The sequence below is a fragment of the Gymnodraco acuticeps genome, unplaced genomic scaffold, assembly GCF_902827175.1.
Source record: "Gymnodraco acuticeps unplaced genomic scaffold, fGymAcu1.1, whole genome shotgun sequence".
Taxonomy (NCBI): Eukaryota; Metazoa; Chordata; class Actinopteri; order Perciformes; family Bathydraconidae; genus Gymnodraco; species Gymnodraco acuticeps.
Genome location: NW_022990385.1, coordinates 560,825 through 582,878, shown reverse-complemented (window position 1 = coordinate 582,878; position 22,054 = coordinate 560,825). Strand labels below are relative to the sequence as shown.

At 41.7% G+C, this 22,054-nt stretch overlaps 1 protein-coding gene across 1 annotated transcript; it reads right to left on the bottom strand.

The window, feature by feature from the left end:
* Nucleotides 1-768: 768 nt before the first annotated feature.
* On the bottom strand, nucleotides 769-9,534 carry LOC117551494 (regulator of G-protein signaling 9-like). Its single transcript, XM_034224411.1, has 7 exons — nucleotides 9,466-9,534; nucleotides 5,650-5,737; nucleotides 3,965-4,015; nucleotides 3,564-3,670; nucleotides 1,680-1,731; nucleotides 1,475-1,533; nucleotides 769-870 (listed from the first exon to the last, which is right to left on the bottom strand). Exons 1-7 carry the CDS (start codon nucleotides 9,532-9,534, stop codon nucleotides 769-771), a joined length of 528 nt encoding a protein of 175 aa, XP_034080302.1.
* Nucleotides 9,535-22,054: the final 12,520 nt, after the last annotated feature.

Here is a 22,054-nt window from a genome sequence, read left to right as displayed (position 1 = left end):
GTTCTCAACAGAGCAGGAGATGCTTTTGAGAGACTACCTGATGGAGGCAGCTGATTTATATTATGGTCTCAGCTCAAAGGAGGTAGGTCTACATCATTAAGGTAGAAGCACCTCTCAGAGAACAGTTTAATCCTTCACAGAGGATGATGATGCTGTGTGTGTTATCTGTTATCCTGTTCATTGCTCATTGTTTGTTGGAGGATGTGTGAAACCCCATTCAAATCTTGTTGCTTTAGAATTTGACAGCTTTCCCTATTCGTTGTCATGCAGTGTGAAAAAAGGTAACCGTTATTAACATGTTACAACCGTGCCTGGCATGTGCTACAACTGTCCCTGTACACAAGGACAGTTGTAACAGTTGAGTTTAAAAAAAACAAAACATTTTCCAACCTGTACTTATTTCATAAAAACATCTTAAATACATTGTTTCAGTAGCTGACATATTGATAATGTATAATATAGCAAAATGGCTATCCTATTGTAAATGGTTTTTTACTTATTGGGGAAAAGCCCAAAAAGTGTTGCAACTGTCCCTGGTCTCCCTACGGCTGGGTCCTGAGAGGACCGACCGACACAGAGCCGCCTCGCGGAATAGAGGAGGATTTTATTGTTAAATATTTTTTAGTTGTTCGGCCACCCGGATATTTTTGCAATAAACTTTGTTTGTTTTCACAATCCGCCTTCCATCATTTTAAACCCCAGTGTGAGCCAGAGCGCTCACACTAACATTATACATTTACAAGTTTAATGCTGTACACAGGATGTCTCCTAATGAAAATTCCCCCTCACATACTTGTACTGCTCAGTGGCCTGCATCACGATAAAGTCCCACTTGTGGTTCAGCCATTCATGGAGGTGGTTGTAATGTGCCTGTTTAAAAGACAGAGACAATCATGCTGCTGTGAGGGAAGAATCAAGAGACCATATGAAGTTCTTTCAGGAAGACTGGGTATACATGAATTCACTCCGCAGCTGCATAATTATAATCAGTTCATCACGGGCGTTCTCTTTAACCTATTACATTTCCCCTCAATCTCCAGCAGCCAATCAGCATGCTGCAGCCAAACTTTCAAATGGTTCTCCTCTCAGCTGTGATTTCAGGTGTTCATGCTGCAGCCTGCCTCCACCCCATCCACCTCCTTTCATCATATCCAGTGCAGAGCGAACCCAAGACCTCATCACACCTCCTCTTCATCTCCTCATCAAATCCAGATATTCAACATCAGCACCAGTGTCTAGACCCCGGGGGGGTTTCCTATATGCTCACGGCTGCCCTTCCCCCTTAAGCTATACGATATCAGGATCGGGGTCGAATCGGCAGCGGCGGAGGGTGTGTGTGTCTACAGAAGGTCCAGTTGTGATAGACACGGTTCGCCACTGCCATACATACACACACACACACACACACGACAGCAGCACATTTGTTACGCACCCACACACTCAGTCACTGTTATACTTGCTGTTAAACACAAACCTGTTCGTAGGGTTCCAGCATGCCTTTCTTGCGGATGTTCCTCTTTGCCAGGTAAATGGCTGCAGGCAGACAAACAAAAGATGTACGAAGTGTACAATTGATGTTATTAACCATAATCCGTTAGAAACCAGTTTCACATGATAGTTCAGTCTACAGAAAGGTTAGGGTTAGGGTTATCTTTCGGTAATAATACGACTGCACCCACCATAGTCAGAGTCCTCTGCAACCCATTTCTGTGTGGGCCAAAAGTATGGGGTCTGAAAGGGTTTAGATTAGAAAGTCAGCATTAGTAATCTTTGATAGATGTATGAATAACATTTGCATGAACACCTTAACATCTGATACACTGCATACTTGAGATCTTTGCTGTACACAAGATGAACATAGCAATATTATTATTTTGCTGTTAGCTTCAGGCTCGGCTACGGTCCAGTTTTATTTTCTTCCTACATTTCTTACATTCATTGTGCAACATCTGCTTGTAACACGGTTTGTGTATCATGAGCAGCTTTATGTTACAATGTAAGGTTTATATGGAACTATGGTGTGTTTTAACTGCAGATGGTTGTTCTGCTACAGAACACATGGAGCCAGTAGACTCTTATGACCAAAACAAAAAACACAGGCAGAGTAGACAGAACTGATTCATCACTAACCATGTTTTGAGTTGGGATTTAAATAAACTAAACGTAGTCTGGTCTCTGATTGTAGATGGGATTGAGTTCCATTTCTGTGCAGCTCTATCAGAAAATGAAGACTGACTGAAAGAACTGTTCCTGAGTGGAATAACGCAATCTCCTCTCGCTGCACCTCTTGTTATCCTAGTTGCAGTTGTGCGCATGATGATAAACTGTCTAAGAGGAGGTGAGGTTTCGGTTCGAAACATAATCTCAGCAAATCCGACGACTTCTCAGTTGCAGTGGGCGACATTATTGTCACAAGTAAGAAGGAAATGACATACCTAGGATCTATTCTTGAGGCAAACCTCTCCTGTGACAAAATGGCATCCAATGTAATAAAAAAAGTCAATCAAAGAACTAGATTCCTATACCGGATCTCCTCTCTGGTAAACAAAAACACCCTGAAAACTCTGGCAGGAGCACTCATTCAAGGGTACTATGACTATGCTTGCACGTCATGGTACCATAGCACCTCCAAGGCGCTACAAATAAAACTTCAAACATCGCAAAATAAACTGGTCAGACTACTGCTTGACCTTTCATCTAGAACCCACCTCACCTCTGCCCACTTTGACAACCTAGGATGGCTTAGAGTAGACGACAGAGTACAGCTACTTGCAATGGGCCTGGTCTACAAGATCCACTACACCTCTATGGTACCCATGTACATGTCAAAATTCTTCCCAAAGGTCAAGGAATACCATGATCATAACACCAGAGGGAGCTCCACAAATCATGTGAAACCCAGATTTGGCACAAAAAAGGGGGAATACACGTTTCGCAATTATGCCACATCAAGGTGGAACGCTCTTCCCACAACTGTAAAGGAAAGTAAAACTATACTTATCTTCAAAACCTCTCTTAAAGAGCACCTTCGGAGGAGAGCATTGCAAAACTGGCCCCGGTAATGGTTCAAATCTCAACCTGTCGTTCAATGGACAGCTTCCCCCCCCATCTATGTATATACTCGCATTTTAGACTCTGTTACTAACTGTATATCTGTAGACTTGGTATGTCTTAAATGTCCGGTTAGGATGTATTAGAACGAAATCTAAAATGAAAATTGTAAACAAGCAATCTGTATGTAAAAAACCACCTGTATGTAAATTGTAAATAAGCCATCTGTATGTCAAATATGTCTTATATGTCTTAAATTATATGATGAATTGGAAATGGGGGACCCTGATGTAAACAAGACGAAAGTCTTTCTCTGGTCTGCATCCCCTTAACAATTGTATGTTTTGAGCTGTACTGTACTGTACCCAATATACAAGCTGTTAATAAACTTTTCAATCAATCAGACAGTCTTGTTAAAAAAGGCAAGCTATACTATTTGAATCCTGTACCCTAATGTGTTTAAATGCAACAAGGATTCTTATAGGCACCAAAAGAAGAAGTGAGTACAGTACCTGGAAGCGGTAGAGGCTGGAGTCGTTGCACATCACCAGCTTCCTGTGGTTCTGCAGAGGGTAGATGTAGCCGTAGGCCACCAACATGGTGCCAAAGGCCTCACTCTCTGCACCACACAGGGGGGAGAAACTAATGATGAGGCAGCCAATGACATGTGGATAGGATACGTTTTTATTTAACCTATATTTAACCAGATAAAAGCATTGAGATAAAATCTCATTTTCAATGCCGACCTGGCCAAGAAGGCAGCAACGTTACACATAACACACACATATAAAATACAGAGAACATAACTAAGAAAACAAAAGACGAAAACGCAGGATACGTTTTAGATTTAAATTACTGACATGTGGAGTGACATGTTTTGAGAAACCAATCTTGGATTTGTATTGTAATATACCTTCTGTAGTGGACTTCATCTTGTTGGTAATCCATGCAATGATGTCTTTACCTGTGATGAAACAGAGAGAAGCTCACACACTGCACCTACTGCACACACTCCGGCTTTGTTTAGCATGTTAGCATGCTAACATTTGGCATTTTATAGCAACGTAAAGCATATGCTAATGGGAGTGTCATTAAGTTTTGGTCGGGATAAATGAAAGATAATTCATTGTTTGGGCAACTCTATAAATGTTATTCCAGACCTTGTATGTCATTGTGTGGCTAAACGTAGGCTATGCAGTGTTCCACCCTCAAAATAAAACGTTTGTCACATCATGTTGGTCCAGAACAACGTTGCATTGATAGACAGTTTGCCATAAAAGTGTTAGTATTATAATTTGTTGCCATGTAGTTATGCAAATAATTCTTCTATAAGCATTCTTTGAGAATGAAAATGATGAAGCCTATTTAAGGACATAACTGATGCACAAAGTGCCAGGTCACTTTAACTAACTGTTAATGAGCTGAATAGTTTGTGTTTGTTTTTTCTTTTCTGTATCGTGGTCATAATGCCCTCAATTTTTAATTAATATAATGAATAGTGATGTTTATGTGACTTTTTATGATGTATTGGAATAATTGTTTAATGTAGTTGGAAAAAGAAATAGGTTGTGTTTTGCAATCTTGAAAGACATCATGTTTAAAATAAAAACAATGGCAAAGGGAGAATTCCCAAACTAAGTTTCCAAGCAAAAGTATTATCTGTAGGTAAATGTTCCATATGTAATGGGTCACACAGGGCCTAAGTCTAAATGTAAAGTTCAATAATGTGTTTCCAACACCTTTAATTACTGTAAACTTGACAGAAAAGGACAGTGTAAAGCAAAGTGATTGTAGGGACGCTGGAGGGACAAAATACCAGGCAGCATCAGCCAGAGACATGACAACATGAATGAGTAATGTTGGGTAACAATCATTGGAGATGAATCACATTGCTTGGCTTCTGCACCACACATCATTTCCCCACCTGCTTCTCACAGTAGCAGGTGGGGGGGTTAGCCCATACTGTATATCCATGCTGACCTTTCCCTCGCTGCTCTTAGAATGGAGTGATAAGCCACTTAGGCTAAAGCACCTTCCAGATCTCATCCAATAATAAGCTGCTGTATTTAGCCTGTATTAGCAGCTTAGAAAGCAGGCAGCCAGTCAGTGTCTGCACTCACTCAGCATGATGGAGGGCCATCATGGCTGGCAGGTCAGTATATTAGAGTTTTACGTTCAACCAGTCATCTTCTGTCTTTTTCTCGGAAGTGACAATCATTACAATTTTAAAAGGATGTCACATTTAGGGATTGAACTAAATATGGTAAGAAAAAGCGTTTAATTACCATAATGGGGTCAGAATAATAATAATCATCAATATGTGTGAAAATATAAGTATGCTGTCTTTTAAATATTTGTATCTAGATTTAAAGAAAATAAATAAACAACCTTGATACATTATTTAAAAGTGGTATTAAATCTCCTTTTTACCTTTGAGTGTATGAGCCATACAACTAAATGATAAGTAAAATAAGGCTACTCATGCTGCTCAGTACAGCAGAGGGAAACTGCACTTTCTCCAACTGTAAGCATGCAGGTTGTACACAACCCTTTTATATCATGTCATTGCGAGCGCGTGTGTGTGTGTGTCAGGCTCACCAGTGATCACATGAGGGATGGTGGTGACGTTGAGTTTCTGTTCTGAGCCCTTCACCCCGCTCTGCATCTCCACCACCACGGCCTCCAGCTGAAACCAGAGCACCGGGACGTCAGCAGGAGACACTAACTCATGTTTCAGCTTCTTCTGTGAACTATAACTCAGTTGAAGTCCACAACAACAACAACAACAACAACAACAACAACAACAGGGAGGGCTTTTGTGTAGTTTGTTCAGTAATGTAGATTAAATGTTACACTGATATTGCTTGTTGCATTTCAGTGAGAAAGGTTTTTTATAGTAATTCAGGGTTTGATTGCTTTATTTTATTATTTGTGTGTGATCAAAATGCCATGATGTCATGGCTCTTTCTTTTTAAAGAAAATGCAGTTGGCATGCTACATTTTAGGTAGCCTCACTATAAAAAAGTGATGCACAAGACTGAGATTTGCCTGCGTTTTGGCATGTTTTTGTTTTTTATATTTGTTTCATCTCTGAAGCTGCATTGTGTTTCTCTTAATGAAAATGTTTGGTGCCATTGAGGCGTGTTTCTCGTGTCGGCCACCATAAAAATGTGTCAACTTTAAATTAAAAATGTAAAGGAACAGCAAGCAATAGGTAGGTCACAAAGTGTCAATACTTGTTCCACCTCGTGAAAACATGTACTGTAACTGTATATATCCTCCTGCCAGCTCACGTCTTGGAAATAATATCCTGCAGTGCTAACTGGACTCACTATCGCCTCTCGAGGAACACGCGATCAATACAAAACTAGTCAGAGCTTGAGTCAATTAGCATGCTAATTCCAGGATATCTCTTCAGCATATTGGATACACTTCTTTGACACAACGTCAACACTGTGAACTCTTCACATTGATAATGTTTGATCATTCTTTGGGCCATATATTGCACCTTCAACAATTAGGTTCCCAGGTAAACCAAGTGTTACAAATACAACTAGAGAATGCAATTCCTGAAGAAATTGCTAGTGGGAATGCTTTATGCTGAAAAGCTGACGCTAAACTGCTATGCTGAAATGTAATGTGTAAGAAGAAAGTGAATCATTTAGATTGAAATGATACATGAACACTGGGGGCTTGAATGTGTGATGAGAGAAGTGCAAACTTTTGAACTAACTTGATGGTGAACGATCTGTCGCCATGCCAATGGCATTTGATGACACCCCATAATACGCTTAGATGCGTTGATGGCTGCATCGTTACCAAACCTGTGAAGTCTTGGGCTGTTTGGAGCATTTTCACTGAAGTTATGAGAAAGTCATGTTTCATGGCGAGCATTGTGTTGCCATGGCAACGGAATTTGAAGAAATCTAAAAAGTAGCCGCTGAGGCACCCGTCAGCGAATCTTACGCATGGGTAAAATCAAGGTCCGAGCAAAAGCCGCTTTAGTGCAATTTATTATACACATATACAAGCATTTTTCTTCGTTCTTAGCCGATGGTAAAAAACCATAGGCCTACCGGGTGCGCCGCGCACTACCACCTGTTTCCCAGATTTATAATGAGCAGGTCTCCCATCCCCCGGTGCCCAAAGGCTGCCTTTACAAAACAGAGGCATGGTACAACTTATTTGACAAACTTAAGTAAGAATTAAAAGGAAGATTTACCATAAACAAAAAAGAACAATAAAATAAATAGATAACTATTAAATAATATAAGCTCCTATGGCTTCATCATTGACACAGATGTTTATATTTGAGCTAACGACGTGTCCAGAGATCAGAGGTTTCCATGGTGAGAGCATTTTCATAGTTCTGAATGAGAGATAAACCTCTTAAATGTGAACGTTTTGTTAAAGAACCGTAACAGATATCTGTGAAATTTCAAAGCGTGAAGCATGTCAAGGAACTTGAGCATCTGAAGTGTGCTTTTTGTGTACTTTCGGGTTAATAATGTGGCCTTTTTGGCAGATTAACTAAAGGTGTGCGGCTGCTGTGGTGGTGGGGATGAGGCTGAACTTACAATGGGGTTTAATGGAGACATATTGAAAGTTTTTGTCACTTCATACCCTCAAGAAGTATTTTGTTTAATTGTTTTGCTTAATCTTTTTTTATCTTTCAAGCTATGAGATGTTTTCCTACGTTCGTCATGAAAAATTATGTCTCAGGAATGTAGGGTTTGGGAATTATGGCAAGTTTAAAAGAAAATATGAAGGCAAAATTAAATCTGTCCTCCACTGTGACATCACGCACTCTAAAATCTGAAGAAGGCCTCTTTACCAAGGTCTGAACAATGTTTAATATCTCTAAAAGTAAGAATTAGATTTAAAAGTTGTGTTACACAAATAATGTCAGAAGGATGTGTAACATTTTAAAGTTGGAATGAGGTTTCTGAGTGAAAGTATGAAGTAGAAGTTAGCAGTTGAAGTTGCATGAAGATTGTTGAAGTCTGAAGAATTTCTCCATTGACTTCAATGTTAAAAATGGGATGTATTATGGGATGTATCTCTGGAATTATGAAAGTTATGAATGAGAAAAGTAATAGCCATCGATTCCCGACCGAGCTGAACGTTTTGATGTTTGAACGGAGTTTCTGCGATGTTCAATGTGGGAGAAGAAGAGGCGCAAAATAACCCGGCGGAATAATAAATAATTTCGTGCTTAGCATAACAGATAGTTGCTGCTGTGTCAGCATTCCCACTAAAATATACATTTAAAAAAAGAAAAAAGTCATACTACATATAAAAGTACAGTTTACACATACAGACACATTGTCTGCTACACATATAGACAACTACATAACACATACGCAGCGTCCACACGGCGGCGTGCGTTGAAGCTTGCAGGTGGGCGTGTTTGAAACTCGACCAACAACCAATCACATGAATCTCCCGCCCCGGACACAAGGGCACGCGGTTTGATTCGCTAGAGCTTGTACTGGCATATGATTTGATTGGCTGACGCTTCCGTCGAAGCTTCAAAAGTTGAACATTGCTCAACTTTTGAAGCGAGCAACGCGAGCAATGCGTAGAGACGCTCCCACAATGCAGTTTGGCGAAGCGTCACGTCACCCCATTCAAAGTGAATGGGATGAAGCGCTGAAGCTTCAACGCACGCCGCCGTGTGGACGGGCCGATATTGGGAATGGAAAAGATACTAGTAAATCATACAGTGTCATGCAATGATGTGTGTTCCAACATAGACAAAGTTCAGCACACATTGATTTATAACTCTTTTGTGATTTCTTTGATGTAATTAATTACATTCCACATGTAATTTACAATGTTCTCTATTTGTCTGCCTCAATCAAATAGAGAAATGGTTATGGTTTTTCTGTTAAGGTTTTGGCCCTGATCTGTCCTTTGCCTCCAACTCTTAGTGGGTTTGAAGCTGATAACTGGAGTGTTCCAGGGAAGGTGTAGCCTGTGTTTCCCCTGCAGAGACACCTGGCACAAAGCAGCAAAGTCAATTGGCTTTAAAGTGCAATGAGAGATGATCTTTAACAAGCCCTTGCTCTTTTGGTGGCAAACAAATCATATGTTAAAACAAATTCATAAAAATGTTACTAATTGAGATCTGTCTTTTGACTGGACAAAGGAAAAACAATGTTTACTGACAACAAATTGAGTAGGGTAAAGTTACTAAAAAGCTCATTGTTCCTATACTGTTTTTCTTTCTTTCTCATCATCTGTGCTTCATATTATTTTACCTCAATAAAAGCTCAATTCAGCATAATCCAGAATTTAAACTTTAAAATCATTTAAAAATAGATGATGAATGAAATTTCCAATAAACTATCATGAATAAAATGCCAGCAGCAAGCGCACAATAAACCAGTAATGCTGAGGATGTCCACCCACCTTTTTAAGGCAGTGCATGCGGGGACGGAAATGTTGCACCCGGTCTGGACGGGCTCTTCTTATTGTCATATTTACAGAAGGCTGATGACCAAATTAGATGTAAAAAAAAAGGTTTAATCCTGGTGTAAAGAATGTGGTAATATCTGCAGTTGCTGAAGAGAAGGTGCATGAAGAACACTTGAACACACTGTGAGGGGATTAAAGGAACAGGATGGGGAGAAAGGACTTATCCACCAATGAGCTGTGGGAAGCCTCTGCCCCAGCAGGAAATAGAGAAAGCTGCCCTAGTGGTTCTTAAATGAATGTTTTGTTAAATAATCAGAGCTGATCATTTAGTTTAGCTGGCTGTGCAAGTAAGCTGTCGAACAATCATTTGAATAAACATTTCATAAAACATTTTCTTTTTGCATTTGCCTATAAAGTGTATTATAGTAAAGCCTGGATGCCTTACTAAGACAATAGTCTGCTGGCTGTAGAGCGTTCTATTCCCTTCAGGCTACAGACAGCTGAGTGGTATCAGCAACAAAGAGAATTTGGCTTATTTGCCAAAATATTAAACAATCCTTTAATAGGCTTATTTTCTTATATCTTTAAAGCAGTGGCAAATCTAGAACACTTCACAAGGGGTGGCAAGAGGTTTTTTTGCAGGGGGGCAAGGGAGGATGGAGAATCCACTACGCAAAACTCTCAAACACAAAAATACATTTCAACGATTTATTAATATTATCACAAAAGGAAAATGCCCAGTAATCCACGAGACTGTGCAGCTTTACAAAAGTAAAAATTAAAATATATTAAAAAGAATTACAATTTGTTGTTTTGTTTTTGTAGTTGATATATATAAAAACAGCAGGCAAAATAAAAGTACGCTAACTTTTGCCTAGTACAGTAAAATTCCTTTAAGTCCACAGACATAAAGACATCACCTGTCTATTTTAAGATAGCTTAAGGCGATGGTTGTTGTGCTGTGCAGGAAAACGTTTGACAAAAATATCCATGTCAAGTGCTTTCTATCTCTAGATTCCTCAGTCGGTCATCTGCCATGGTTAAGTGCAGGGGGAAAGCTTCGCTCACACCAAGCAGTACTCAGTGGCAAAACAACAGCAATCTTGCATAAGTGAAACCGTTCGAAGAAAAGCTCTCGGAAAAGCTCTCGGAAAGGTTCCAAGAACTTCACAAACTCAGTCAGGACGGGTTGACTTTGCCATTTGTTCTGTTCCTTTCTAGAAGTATCTCAGTTTAAAGTCTGGCCAGTCAGAGCCATATGCCTCAGCCACCAATAAAACCAATGATTGCTTTAAGAAGCCATTGTTTGACGGGTTTAAAGGTTGTATACCCTGCTTTACAGGTCTTACAGGTCTTACAGGTCTCAGCACTCAAGCCTGCATTAATATAGGCACGGCCAGTCTATTGATGGCGTGAAGTACAACCGCGTGACTCAGTCATTTTGTACCTTAAAAAGCATTTAAATACCGCATTTAAAATCTGATGAACTCAGTGTGCATCTGGACCCGGTGACGACATTACCTATTGACGCAGCAACGACTGTAAGTTATATTCTTGTTTAATTAGACTTCTCTGTTTCATTTATTCGACTCTGTATAAATTGTTATTGTAGCGTAAACGGCTAAATCGCGTTTGAGAGATTTTAAATCTCAGATCTGCTCAGGCGAAACCTGCTTTACAGGTCTCAGCACTCAAGCCTGCATTAATATAGGCATGGCCAGTCTATTGTCGCCCATCAGCTGTAGATAGTTAACTAATTAGATGGGCGTGGCCCTACAGCTGTGAGAACTGAGCAATCAGGCGTCCATTTCGGGTAGCTTTTTCCTGGAGCGTCAGCTTCAGCGTCAGACAGCCGAAGACTGACAAAGACATTGGAGTCCTGCGGGAGTAAGACTGACAAAGACATTGGAGTCCTGCGGGAGTCACGAGGGAGGCAAAGAGGAGGCAAATCCTACTCTGATCGAGCTGGTGTCTTATTTCTCTTTTCTTTAGTTTTCTAGCCCCGCATGCTATAATCATGTGTATTTTCTCTATTCCTGTTCATGTGTCTTCTCGCAATTATCACTGGCCCCGTGTATCTCCTAATCGATATAACCGGCCTGCTCTCGTCTATCCCACGTGCTCCACTGAGATCCAACATCTAGTTTCTGGTGGCCTGTGGAACTGCCAGTCAGCTGTTCCTAAGGCTGACTTCATCTCTGGCTACGCCTCCCTGCAGTCTCTGGATTTCCTTGCTCTCACTGAGACCTGGATTACTCCATCCAACACATCCACCCCAGCAGCTCTCTCCACTGCATATTCCTTCTCCCATACACCCAGACCCACTGGCAGAGGAGGTGGCACTGGTCTCCTGCTCTCTCCCAAATGGAGCTTTTCCCTCTTCAAGCTACCTAACTTCACTCCTTCCACCTTTGAATTCCATGCCGTCACAGTAACCCATCCTATACAGTTAACCATTGTTGTTCTCTATCGTCCACCAGGCGCCTTGGGGGACTTCTTGGAGGAATTAGATAATCTCCTCTCACTCATCCCTGAAACTGGCCCTCCCGCTGTACTTCTCGGAGACTTCAACCTCCAGACGGGGAAGATAGACGAACTAACATCTCTGTTAACCGCCTTTGCTTTCTCACTGTCTCCGTCCCCACCGACTCATAAAGCTGGCAATGTCCTTGATCTCATATTCTCAAGGAACTGCGCTACTTCTAACCTCTCTGTAAACCCGCTCCACACATCCGATCACTTCTTCATTTAATTCTCTCTATCCCTTTCCAAACATAACAAACTAATCTCTTCTCATCCTGCACTTGTCCGCTGTAACCTTCGCTCCCTCTCCCCCTCTAGCTTTGCCTCGTCGGTGCTCTCAGCCCTCCCTTCCTTTGATTCGTTCCATCTCCTGCCTCAAACTCTGCTGCAGAAACTCTCCTCTCTACTCTCTCATCCACTCTGGACTCGCTCTGTCCTCTCACATCTCGGCAGGCTCGTCAGTCCCCTCCTGCTCCCTGGCTAAATGATGCACTGCGTGCTAATAGAACCGTCCTTAGGGCAGCAGAGCGGAAATGGTGGAAATCCAAACACCGTGACGACCTCCTAACCTATCAGGCTCTCCTCTCCTCTTTCTCTGCTTCGATCTCTCAGGCAAAAAGCACTTCCTTTCAAGATAAGATCCAATCTTCCTATTCCAATCCTAAAAAACTATTTTCCATCTTCTCCACCCTCTTGGACCCTCCAAAAGCTCCTCCCCCCTCCTCACTTCTGTCAAGCGACTTTGTTACCCACTTTGAAAAAAAGGTTGATGATATTCGCTCTTCTTTTTCTGACTTACCTTTACTCACCGCTGGGTCACCAGACCCTCCTTCCACCAACACACTTACCTCCTTTTCCCCTCTCTCTCCAAGTGAGGTTCTTACCCTCATTACCTCTGCCCGCCCTACCACCTGTCCTCTGGACCCTATCCCTTCAAACCTCCTTCAGACTATCGCTCCTGATATTCTACCGTTTCTCACCCATTTCATCAACACTTCTCTAACTTCTGGTCACTTTCCAAACAGTCTCAAGGAGGCAAGAGTAAACCCTCTCCTAAAGAAACCCACTCTCAACCCGTCTGATGTTATAAACTACAGGCCTGTCTCTCTCCTCCCGTTCCTGTCTAAATCACTTGAACGCGCTGTCTTTAAACAACTCTCCTGTTATCTCAATCAGAACAACCTTCTGGATCCGCACCAGTCTGGTTTCAAGGCAGGTCACTCCACAGAAACTGCTCTCATTGCTGTCACGGAGGAACTGCACACTGCCAAAACTGCATCCCTCTCCTCTGTCATCATCCTATTGGACCTGTCTGCTGCATTCGACACTGGTGAATCATCAGATCCTCCTTCGCACTCTCCAAAAACTTGGAGTTTCAGGCTCTGCACTTTCCCTCCTCACCTCATACCTGAAAGACCGTACCTACAGGGTGACTTGGAGAGGGTCTGAGTCCGACCCTTGTCAATTAACTACGGGGGTCCCTCAGGGCTCTGTTCTTGGTCCCCTCCTCTTCTCCCTGTACACAAACTCGCTCGGATCAGTCATTAGCCCGCATGGTTTTTCTTACCACTGCTACGCTGATGACACCCAATTAATTCTGTCCTTTCCCCGCTCAGAGACCCAGGTCGTTGCACGCATCTCTGCTTGTCTAGCTGACATCTCTCAGTGGATGTCTGCTCACCACCTCAAGCTCAACCTTGACAAGACTGGGCTGCTCTTCCTCCCGGGAAAAGATTGTCCCACTCTTGACCTAACAATCAACATCGGCACCTCAGTTGTTTTCCCCGACTCAGGACTGCAAGGAATCTGGGTGTGACCCTAGATAACAACCTGTCCTTCACTGCAAACATCGCTGCTACAACCCGTTGCTGCAGATACACGCTTTACAACATCAGGAAGATACGTCCCCAGCTGACTCAGAAAGCGACTCAGGTTCTGGTCCAGGCTCTCGTCATCTCACGCCTAGACTACTGCAACTCCCTCCTGGCTGGTCTACCTGCATGTGCCATCCGACCTCTGCAGCTCATCCAGAATGCAGCGGCTCGTCTGGTCTTCAACCTTCCTAAATTCTCCCACACCACTCCGCTCCTCCGCTCCCTTCACTGGCTTCCGGTAACTGCTAGAATCCACTTCAAGACACTGGTACTTGCTTACCATGCTGCGAATGGATCTGGCCCTTCCTACATCCAGGACATGGTTAAACCATACACCCCAGCGCGTGCACTACGCTCTGCATCAGCCAAACGACTCGTTGCGCCCCTCGCTGCGAGGGGGACCCAAGTTCCCATCGGCGCAAACACGTGGGTTTGCTGTCCTGGCTCCAAGATGGTGGAATGAGCTCCCCATTGACATCAGGACGGCAGATAGCTTGCACATCTTCCGGCGCAAACTGAAAACTCATCTCTTTCGACTCCACTTCGAGCGTTTAACGAAGCACTTTTATACTAATAAAGGACTGGCTTACCTAGAGCCAGTTGAGTAGCACTTGAAATGTTTGGCTCTATGAAACCTGATGTACTTATATGATTCTGTTTTCTTCAAGGTTGTGTCTTCCTGGTCGAATGTACTTATTGTAAGTCGCTTTGGATAAAAGCGTCAGCTAAATGCAATGTAATGTAATGTAATACCCCTCATTATATTGGTGCCAGACAGAAAAGCGCCTGTCCATCCAATCCAGTCTCACATCTAAACGTGTAATAACAGCCTGTCCTCCTACAAAAAACGACCAAATAGGTCGATTGTTTAAGCAGCTTAGATTACGACCCATAGCCACTTTTTAAAGTGTAGCACCTCTAGTGGTCGTGTAAGAAACAACATGCTCCCGTTTATTCACAAATAACCCTCTCTGTAAAATCCTAAATTGTGCAATAGTTTGGCCATTAAAATGCTTTTTGATTAGATTTCTAGCGAGAAGTGTATATTGTACTTTTAGAATCCACGTCCAGTGGAAGTGTAGGATCTACAGTTTGATAGATATTACGAAGATGATTTGAGGTCTCGCCAGGATAACGTGTATATGCGGCAGCTTCCATGTAAAGTTAGCGTGGGTGAAAACAGTTTTTCCGGTCTCGAAGTTTTCATAATAAAACCGGATATATTCCCCTCACTGTCAAATGATTACACAGCGATATCTGCATTACTCATCCACTAAAAAACATCAGTTTATACTTGTTAATTACACAATATTGATTGGTTTAAATTGTGTACAATGCTTTTGTGTTTTTAACCTTCGATTCAGAGAAACAAATAGTTTTTTAGGAGTTTAGACACTACAGTTTCCGAAGACACTACACTTCCCAGAATCCCCAGCTATCGTTTGGGACTACAACATCCGCCTTGCTTTACAAACCCTGTGATCAGTCATCAAGCCCTGTGAATGGATGTTGGAGTGGCAGTGCGACAAGGTTACGCTGAGCGTCAACAGCTCTTGAAATGGAATGGAACCACGGCAGACTTTCCAAAACTGGAATTGGACGGGTCCAGCCCCCCAGAACTACACATGCTGGCTATTGTGTGTTTCGCAACATTATATGGCACGTCTCTTTATAAGACGTTTTCGTATTTCCCACAATTAGAAGTTGCCAGTATTAAACTGTGTACACCCTGCAAAAACTAAGCCTCAAAAAACAAGAAAAATAAATAGTAAAATGAGTAATATATTACTTAAAATAAGAAAAACTATCTGCCAACAGAACAAGAAAAATTCACTTGCCAAGACCTTCTTAAAACAAGTAAATATATCTAGCCTAAAAAGATCTACAGATATCTTAAAACAAGTGTTTTTAAACCAAAATTAAGTAAATTTGAATTGAAGCGAGGAATATCTTTAAGAATTATAATCTTATTATAAGGAAAATGTGCTTGAATTCAGCATATTCTACTGCTTTGGTCCCAAAATTCTATTTTATGTTAGGCAACATATCTTAAATCCAGTGCAGCTTCACTTTAAACAGGTACATTTGTCTAGATACAAAGATAAGATTTAAGAATTATTTTCTTAATATGTAGAAAAATCGACTTAAATTCAGCATTTGGTGCTATTAAAGTATTCTTAAAATAAGGCTAAATACCAAGAAACGTAGAGACAAAACCTTCAAAAATCTTTAATCCTATCAAGATATAAACTTTGACTGCTTGCATAAAGAAAAATATGAGTCTCAAATGATTTATTTTAATGTTTTTATTGTTTTCAAACAGCGTAGTAAAGGTCAGTCATCAGATATGTCTTTAGAGAAAAACAGAACATTATTTCACTGTAAAATGCAACGCAAGTGAAATTCTCATGACACTTTTGACTCAGCGAACAATTTTCAATAGGACTATAAGTATGAGGGGCCGCTAGGGACATTATTCAGAAATACCGTTCACATAAACATGTGAAACACTCTCACACAGACATCTGAAACCAACATAATTTACAAACATATGTAAAAATCTCTCATATACATATATGAAACGCTCGCACACACATGAAATCCAAAGTTATTCACATATACATGTCAAACACACTCATATACACATGTGATACGCACTCACACACACCTGAAACGCTCTCCCACAGATATGGGATAGTGTGTTTTATATGTGTGTGTGAGAGCGTTTCAGGTGTGTGTGAGTGCGTATCACATGTATGAGTGCGTTTGACATGTATATGTGAATAACTTTGGATTTCATGTGTGTGCGAGCGTTTCATGTGTATATGAGAGATTTTTACATATGTTTGTAAATTATTTTGGTTTCAGTTGTGTGTGTGAGATTGTTTCACATGTTTATGTGAACAGTATTTCTGAATAATGTCCATAGCAGCCCCTCATATATAAGTGCCATAATTAGTGGTGCACGATAATTATCGGCCCGATAATTATCGGTCCGATATTAGGAATTATGATGTCATCCCGATAAACCCGATAAAAGTATTAATAGCCCCGATAATATACAATATATCTTTTGGGTAAAAAAAAAGAAAAAAATACTGCGGTGTGGGTGGATTGGGATGAGGGGCGCTTGTTTTTCACTCGGCTCCTCCCGTTTTGCCAGTACTGTGGTATTAGTGGTTTAGGAAGAGGGGAGTTTTTCACAAATCCAGCGCTCCCTAACTCATGCCTGGCTGTGACGTAAATGGTGTGCGGCCGTGAAGCCAGGACAGTAAACAAACATGTCGCCGGTAGTATGGGACTATTTCAAAGTTTCAGAGTTAGATAGTTCGCTTGCTATTTGTATTAACAAATGCAATGCAGAAGTTCCACGAGGAGGGAAAAAGGCAACGAGCTATAATACTTCCAACCTGATTTGTCACCTGAAACATCGTCATCGCTACGATGGTGTGTTAAAAGCGTACGAAGACGCCTGCGCTGCTAAACTAGCGGCGAATCCAAAGCCAGCTGCAAAGGCACCGGGGCTTTTACCTATCGACGAGGCTTTTAAAAAAGGCAAGAAGTTTGCCAGAGACGACCCCAGGGCTAAAACGATCTCTAACTTCATCATAGAAATGATGGCGCTTGACGAGAGTCAAAACTGTTCTTGGCTTTGTTTTGTTCATAGTAGTAATGCTCATGTCATTTGCTCACTACTAGTCTTTTTTTTACCACCAGGTGTGCAAAAACTACAGGTACATTTAATATATATATATATTATATTATTTTTAGGGCCGGGACTCGATTAAAAAAATTAATCTAATTAATTAGAGGCTTTGTAATTAATTAATCGAAATTAATCGCATTTTTAATCACATATAAATATTTGACCTGAGAACAGTGAGAAGCAATTTTTTTCACATGGATTTTAGTATACCATTAGGCGCATTCACACCGCAGTACTTTTCCCACAAAGGTTCATGAGAACTTAGTTCATGAGAACTCTTTGAACCTGGGGGTGGATTAGGCAAATGAAGCCGCTGACGTCACTTCTTCTTCTTCTGCTTGGGTTTACTGGCAGGCCGCAAACCACTTCACGGCGTATACTGCCGCCCAAAGTCCCCGGCCGGAAGTCCCCGGAGTTGGGGACTGGCTTCAGTAGAAGCTGCTGGGAGTCCCAGTAGCCTTCCGAGTAAATCGCCAGAACGCCGACACCTCCTCATCTCCACCGCTCCCATGTTTTATTTTGTGTTGCCATAAGTTAGTCTCTCTGCGTTTCTGCGCTGGGCTAATGCTAATAATGCTAATGCCAATAATGTTAATACGAGGATAATAAAATGGCGGCTTCACAAAACTTTTTGGGAGTTTTACGGGGCGTGGTTTGCAATCCGCCCAGCCAATCAGAAATATAGCTATTTTCTCACAAGAGAGCCGTACGAAAGTCCCTGCTCTCTAGCAGCTCTCTGCTCTCTAGCAGGGACTTTCGTGGGGGTAAAAAGGTTCTCATTAACTAATTTTAGTACCGGCTCTTTTTGGTGTGAACGCGATAAAATAGGCTAACGTCCACGCTAGCTTCCACGCTAGCTGCTATATGTTTTGCATTGAGGTGATACTTGAGGCTTGATATGCGAATTCCTTTTTGCATAATTTGCACACAACCGTGCTCTTATCGACGCTTCCATCCGTCCGTTTTTTAAAACAACATTTCCCACTGTTGTTCACTGTGGTTTGTTGTTGTCTGAAGTCATGAACGTTAGTTGGTGCTCCAGTATAATCGGTACGCCTGAAACTCATCCAGTGAGAAACGTTCCGCGGTGCAAAAATAAGTGCGATTAAAATGCGTTAATTTTTTTAACGCGTTAATTTTTGTGTAATTAATTAATCTTAATTAACGCGTTAAAGTCCCGGCCCTAATTATTATCGGTTATCGGTATCGGTCTTGAGAAGCAGGAAGTTATCGGTATCGGTTTCAAAAAACCAATATCGTGCATCCCTACTGAAAATTAAGGGATGCTAAATAAAGGTCAGGCCGATATAGTAGTGGCTAATATTGGCCTAGCACAGGGGTGCCCAACCAGTCGATCGCGGGGAGATTCCCAGTCGATCGCGAGATGTGTCTAAAAATAGAACAACAACATTCTGTTTTATCGTTAATGTCCTGTAACATAATCTTCCTGTGCCAGAATAATGCACTTGAACGCATTCAAAGCTTTGTGATTGGCCGGCGTGACCCCAGTGTCGGGGCGTGGCTGGTGGGCAGTGGGCACTAGGTTCGCTGTAGTGTTGACACGGTGTACCGATACTTGAAAGGTACCGCGATACCCTGCCGTTAAAAACGGTACGATTCCCTCCGTTTCATTAGTATCGGTACTTTAAGAATGACGGGGAAAAGTACTCGGTGAGGAAGAGAAAGCGACGTTTTTTAATAAGAGCCGTGTGTGTTCAGCGCTCTGCTTCCACTCCCTGCACTGCAGCCGTGCCCTGCAGTCCCTGCCCCTCTCAAGCACGTTCTAAGTCCCTCCCCTCTCTCGTGCACTCGGCCACGCGCTAGCTGCCAGAGCATGTGAGAAAACGAGAAGCATGGCTGCAAGTGGGAGCTGAAACTGCCGCTGCGCCTCGGCTTGTTGACAAAAAAGACACTAGAAGCGAAATTTGGAAGTATTTGAGCTATATCTCTGACAGTGAGGGCAAGCCTACGGACACCACGAGGTCTGTCTGTGAGAAATGTTTTAGATCCCTGCAAACCAAGGGAGCCAACACATCAAACTTGGCTAAGCACCCGCCGACCGGCATCCAGAGGTGTTTAAATAATTTAAAGACAGACAGGTTAGCGAATGTGATAGATAACATAATTACATCATGCTCAGCCCATGTCCTCAAATCTAAGTCAAACAAGTGTAATTTATTTTGTGACAAACGAACGTTTTCGTAGTTTGACGAGGCAATTAATGGCAATGATAACTGTCAAATATGGCTATCTTTTTAGCTAACTTACCAATGTGGCTAACATCTGCAATATACATTTTGTCAATAATTATTTATATTACTGTACTATTACATGTTAATAAAATTATATTTTATAAAACAAAAAAGTTGTTTGAGATGATGCTTAATTTGATTTAATATGAATTATTGTCATTTATTTAGTTTATTGTTCTCATTGTTTAAAAGTTTGTGTTATGGTTCTGGTGTGAAATAAATCACAATAATTACATTTAAGACTGTTTCCCTTTTTTAAAGAAAAGTATCGAAAAAGAATCGGAATCGCAATTCTTGACTTGGTATCGGTATCGAAACCAAAATGTTGGTATCGTGACAACACTAGTTCGCTGACGTTGTCCGTGTCAACAGGAGTGACAGTCCGCACACACACAAGACCGCAATTACGGCAGAAGCAAAAAAGCCCAAAATATATAATTTTCACTCCGAGTGGGGAGGATGATTATTTTTGTATCTATTCCACTTCAAAGTCCATCTGTCTCATCTGCAATGCGAGCGTGGCTTTATCGAAGAAGGGTAATTTAGGAGCGGCATTTCAAAACAGTGCACAAACGCTACGAGACGGAATTCCCTCCTAATTCTGCCCTACGCTCCAAAAGGGGAGGGGCCTGAAAGGACAGCTAAATGCACAGCAGTCCATTTTCATCCGGCCCAACAACAAGAGCAAGGCTGCTACCATAGCATCTTATCGTGTCAGTTAGTGCTGGGGGGAAACGATTATTTTGAAAACGATTAATCGGGCGATTATTTGATCGATTAGTCGACTAATCGAACGATTATTTTTCTGTTGTTCAATTCATAAAAAACGTAATGTAAAAAAAATTGTTTTCACGATACTGTGTCTCAGGGGATCTTAATATTTAAGAACCTATTAATATGTTATACCAGATTAACGGAAATAATCTCAGCTAACTGACGATACAAACCATGTTTACCAAAACAAAACACAAGTCTCATAAGAAGCATCTAAATGACCCCTGAGCGAAAAATGCTAACGGACATTGGCACAGATCTCAAGATAAAAGTACCCTTATTACTTATCGTATCTGCACATACAAGATATCCGATTAAAGCTGAGACTCCACAGATTATGTAGGTACATAGTATCATCACTGAGTGATCCGGACTCACGACAGGGGAAGCAAATACAGTCATCACAACACGTACCTTCACAGAGCTTCTAGGGAGATCGTCTCACCGCCGTAGCTGTCAATCTGATCAAAATACGTGTTCAATGGCATTCAAATGAGAAAAAACGCGGCTGAATCGGTTAATCCATAGGTTTTTAATGTCTATGTATAAAAAAAGTATTGAATTTATAATCCATAATTCCATTTTAATGTAAAAATCGGAGAGCAAATGCTAGCTGCTAATGGTTGCCACCACAGCTAGCTGCTGCTTCCGGTCAAGCAGCAGTCTCAGTGAGATATAAATATCTTTGCGTTTTGGACTAACTTTAAAATATTCCCATGCTTTTGAAGACCTAGGGCGAGATGTTTTCGTTTGAGGGCTTCGTGCGCAATCCTGTGAGGAGGAGTTGGTAGCCGTTTCAGTCTCCATTGTGTTAGAAGTGCGATTGCGAACTGCTTGTTGCTTTGGGTGACCCACGTGTGTGTGGCGACCATATATACAGTCTATGGTGGCGATGTGTCGACGCGGAAATATGTCGTCGACGATATTTTGAAGTCGACGCGTCGACGTCACAGCACTAGTGTCAGTCACGTTCTTGAGAAACACATGAAGTCTTTCAAAGACGGCGAAGTTGTGAAAGAAGCATTCCTGGAGGCTGCCAATGCGCTTTTGGGGGACAGTAAAAATAACAGTAGCATTTCAACAGGTTTTCAAGTTAGATACCGTTATTAATAGGGATGCACGATATTGGTTTTTTGAAACCGATACCGATAACTTCCTGCTTCTCAAGACCGATACCGATACCGATAACCGATAATAAAAAAATGTTTACGCCACTAATTATTTTAACGCGATTAACGCATGTGTATTTATTTTCCTCGGCCGCCCCGTAGTTTCAGAGCGCATCGAGTTTAAAATACCATCTACAAGCTGATGCTGACAGCCCCGCTCCTGTCGCCCGCTTGTGGCAGACCACACTTCCACGCTCACCAGCAGGCACCGACTGGCCATCTGGAGGACCGGGAGGGTGTGTGTATGTGTGGCCCGAGCGAGCGAGAGAGAGACCTTACGTCCAT

Coding starts and splice junctions, on each gene's coding strand:
- LOC117551494 (XM_034224411.1), bottom strand. CDS start 9,534: ATGACAATAAGAAGAGCCCGTCCAGACCGGGTGCAACATTTCCGTCCC. Junction 3,671..3,964: donor GATGAAGTCCACTACAGAAG/GTATATTACAAT, acceptor TGTGTGGTGCAG/AGAGTGAGGCCTTTGGCACC. Junction 1,732..3,563: donor CCAGCCTCTACCGCTTCCAG/GTACTGTACTCA, acceptor AAACCCTTTCAG/ACCCCATACTTTTGGCCCAC.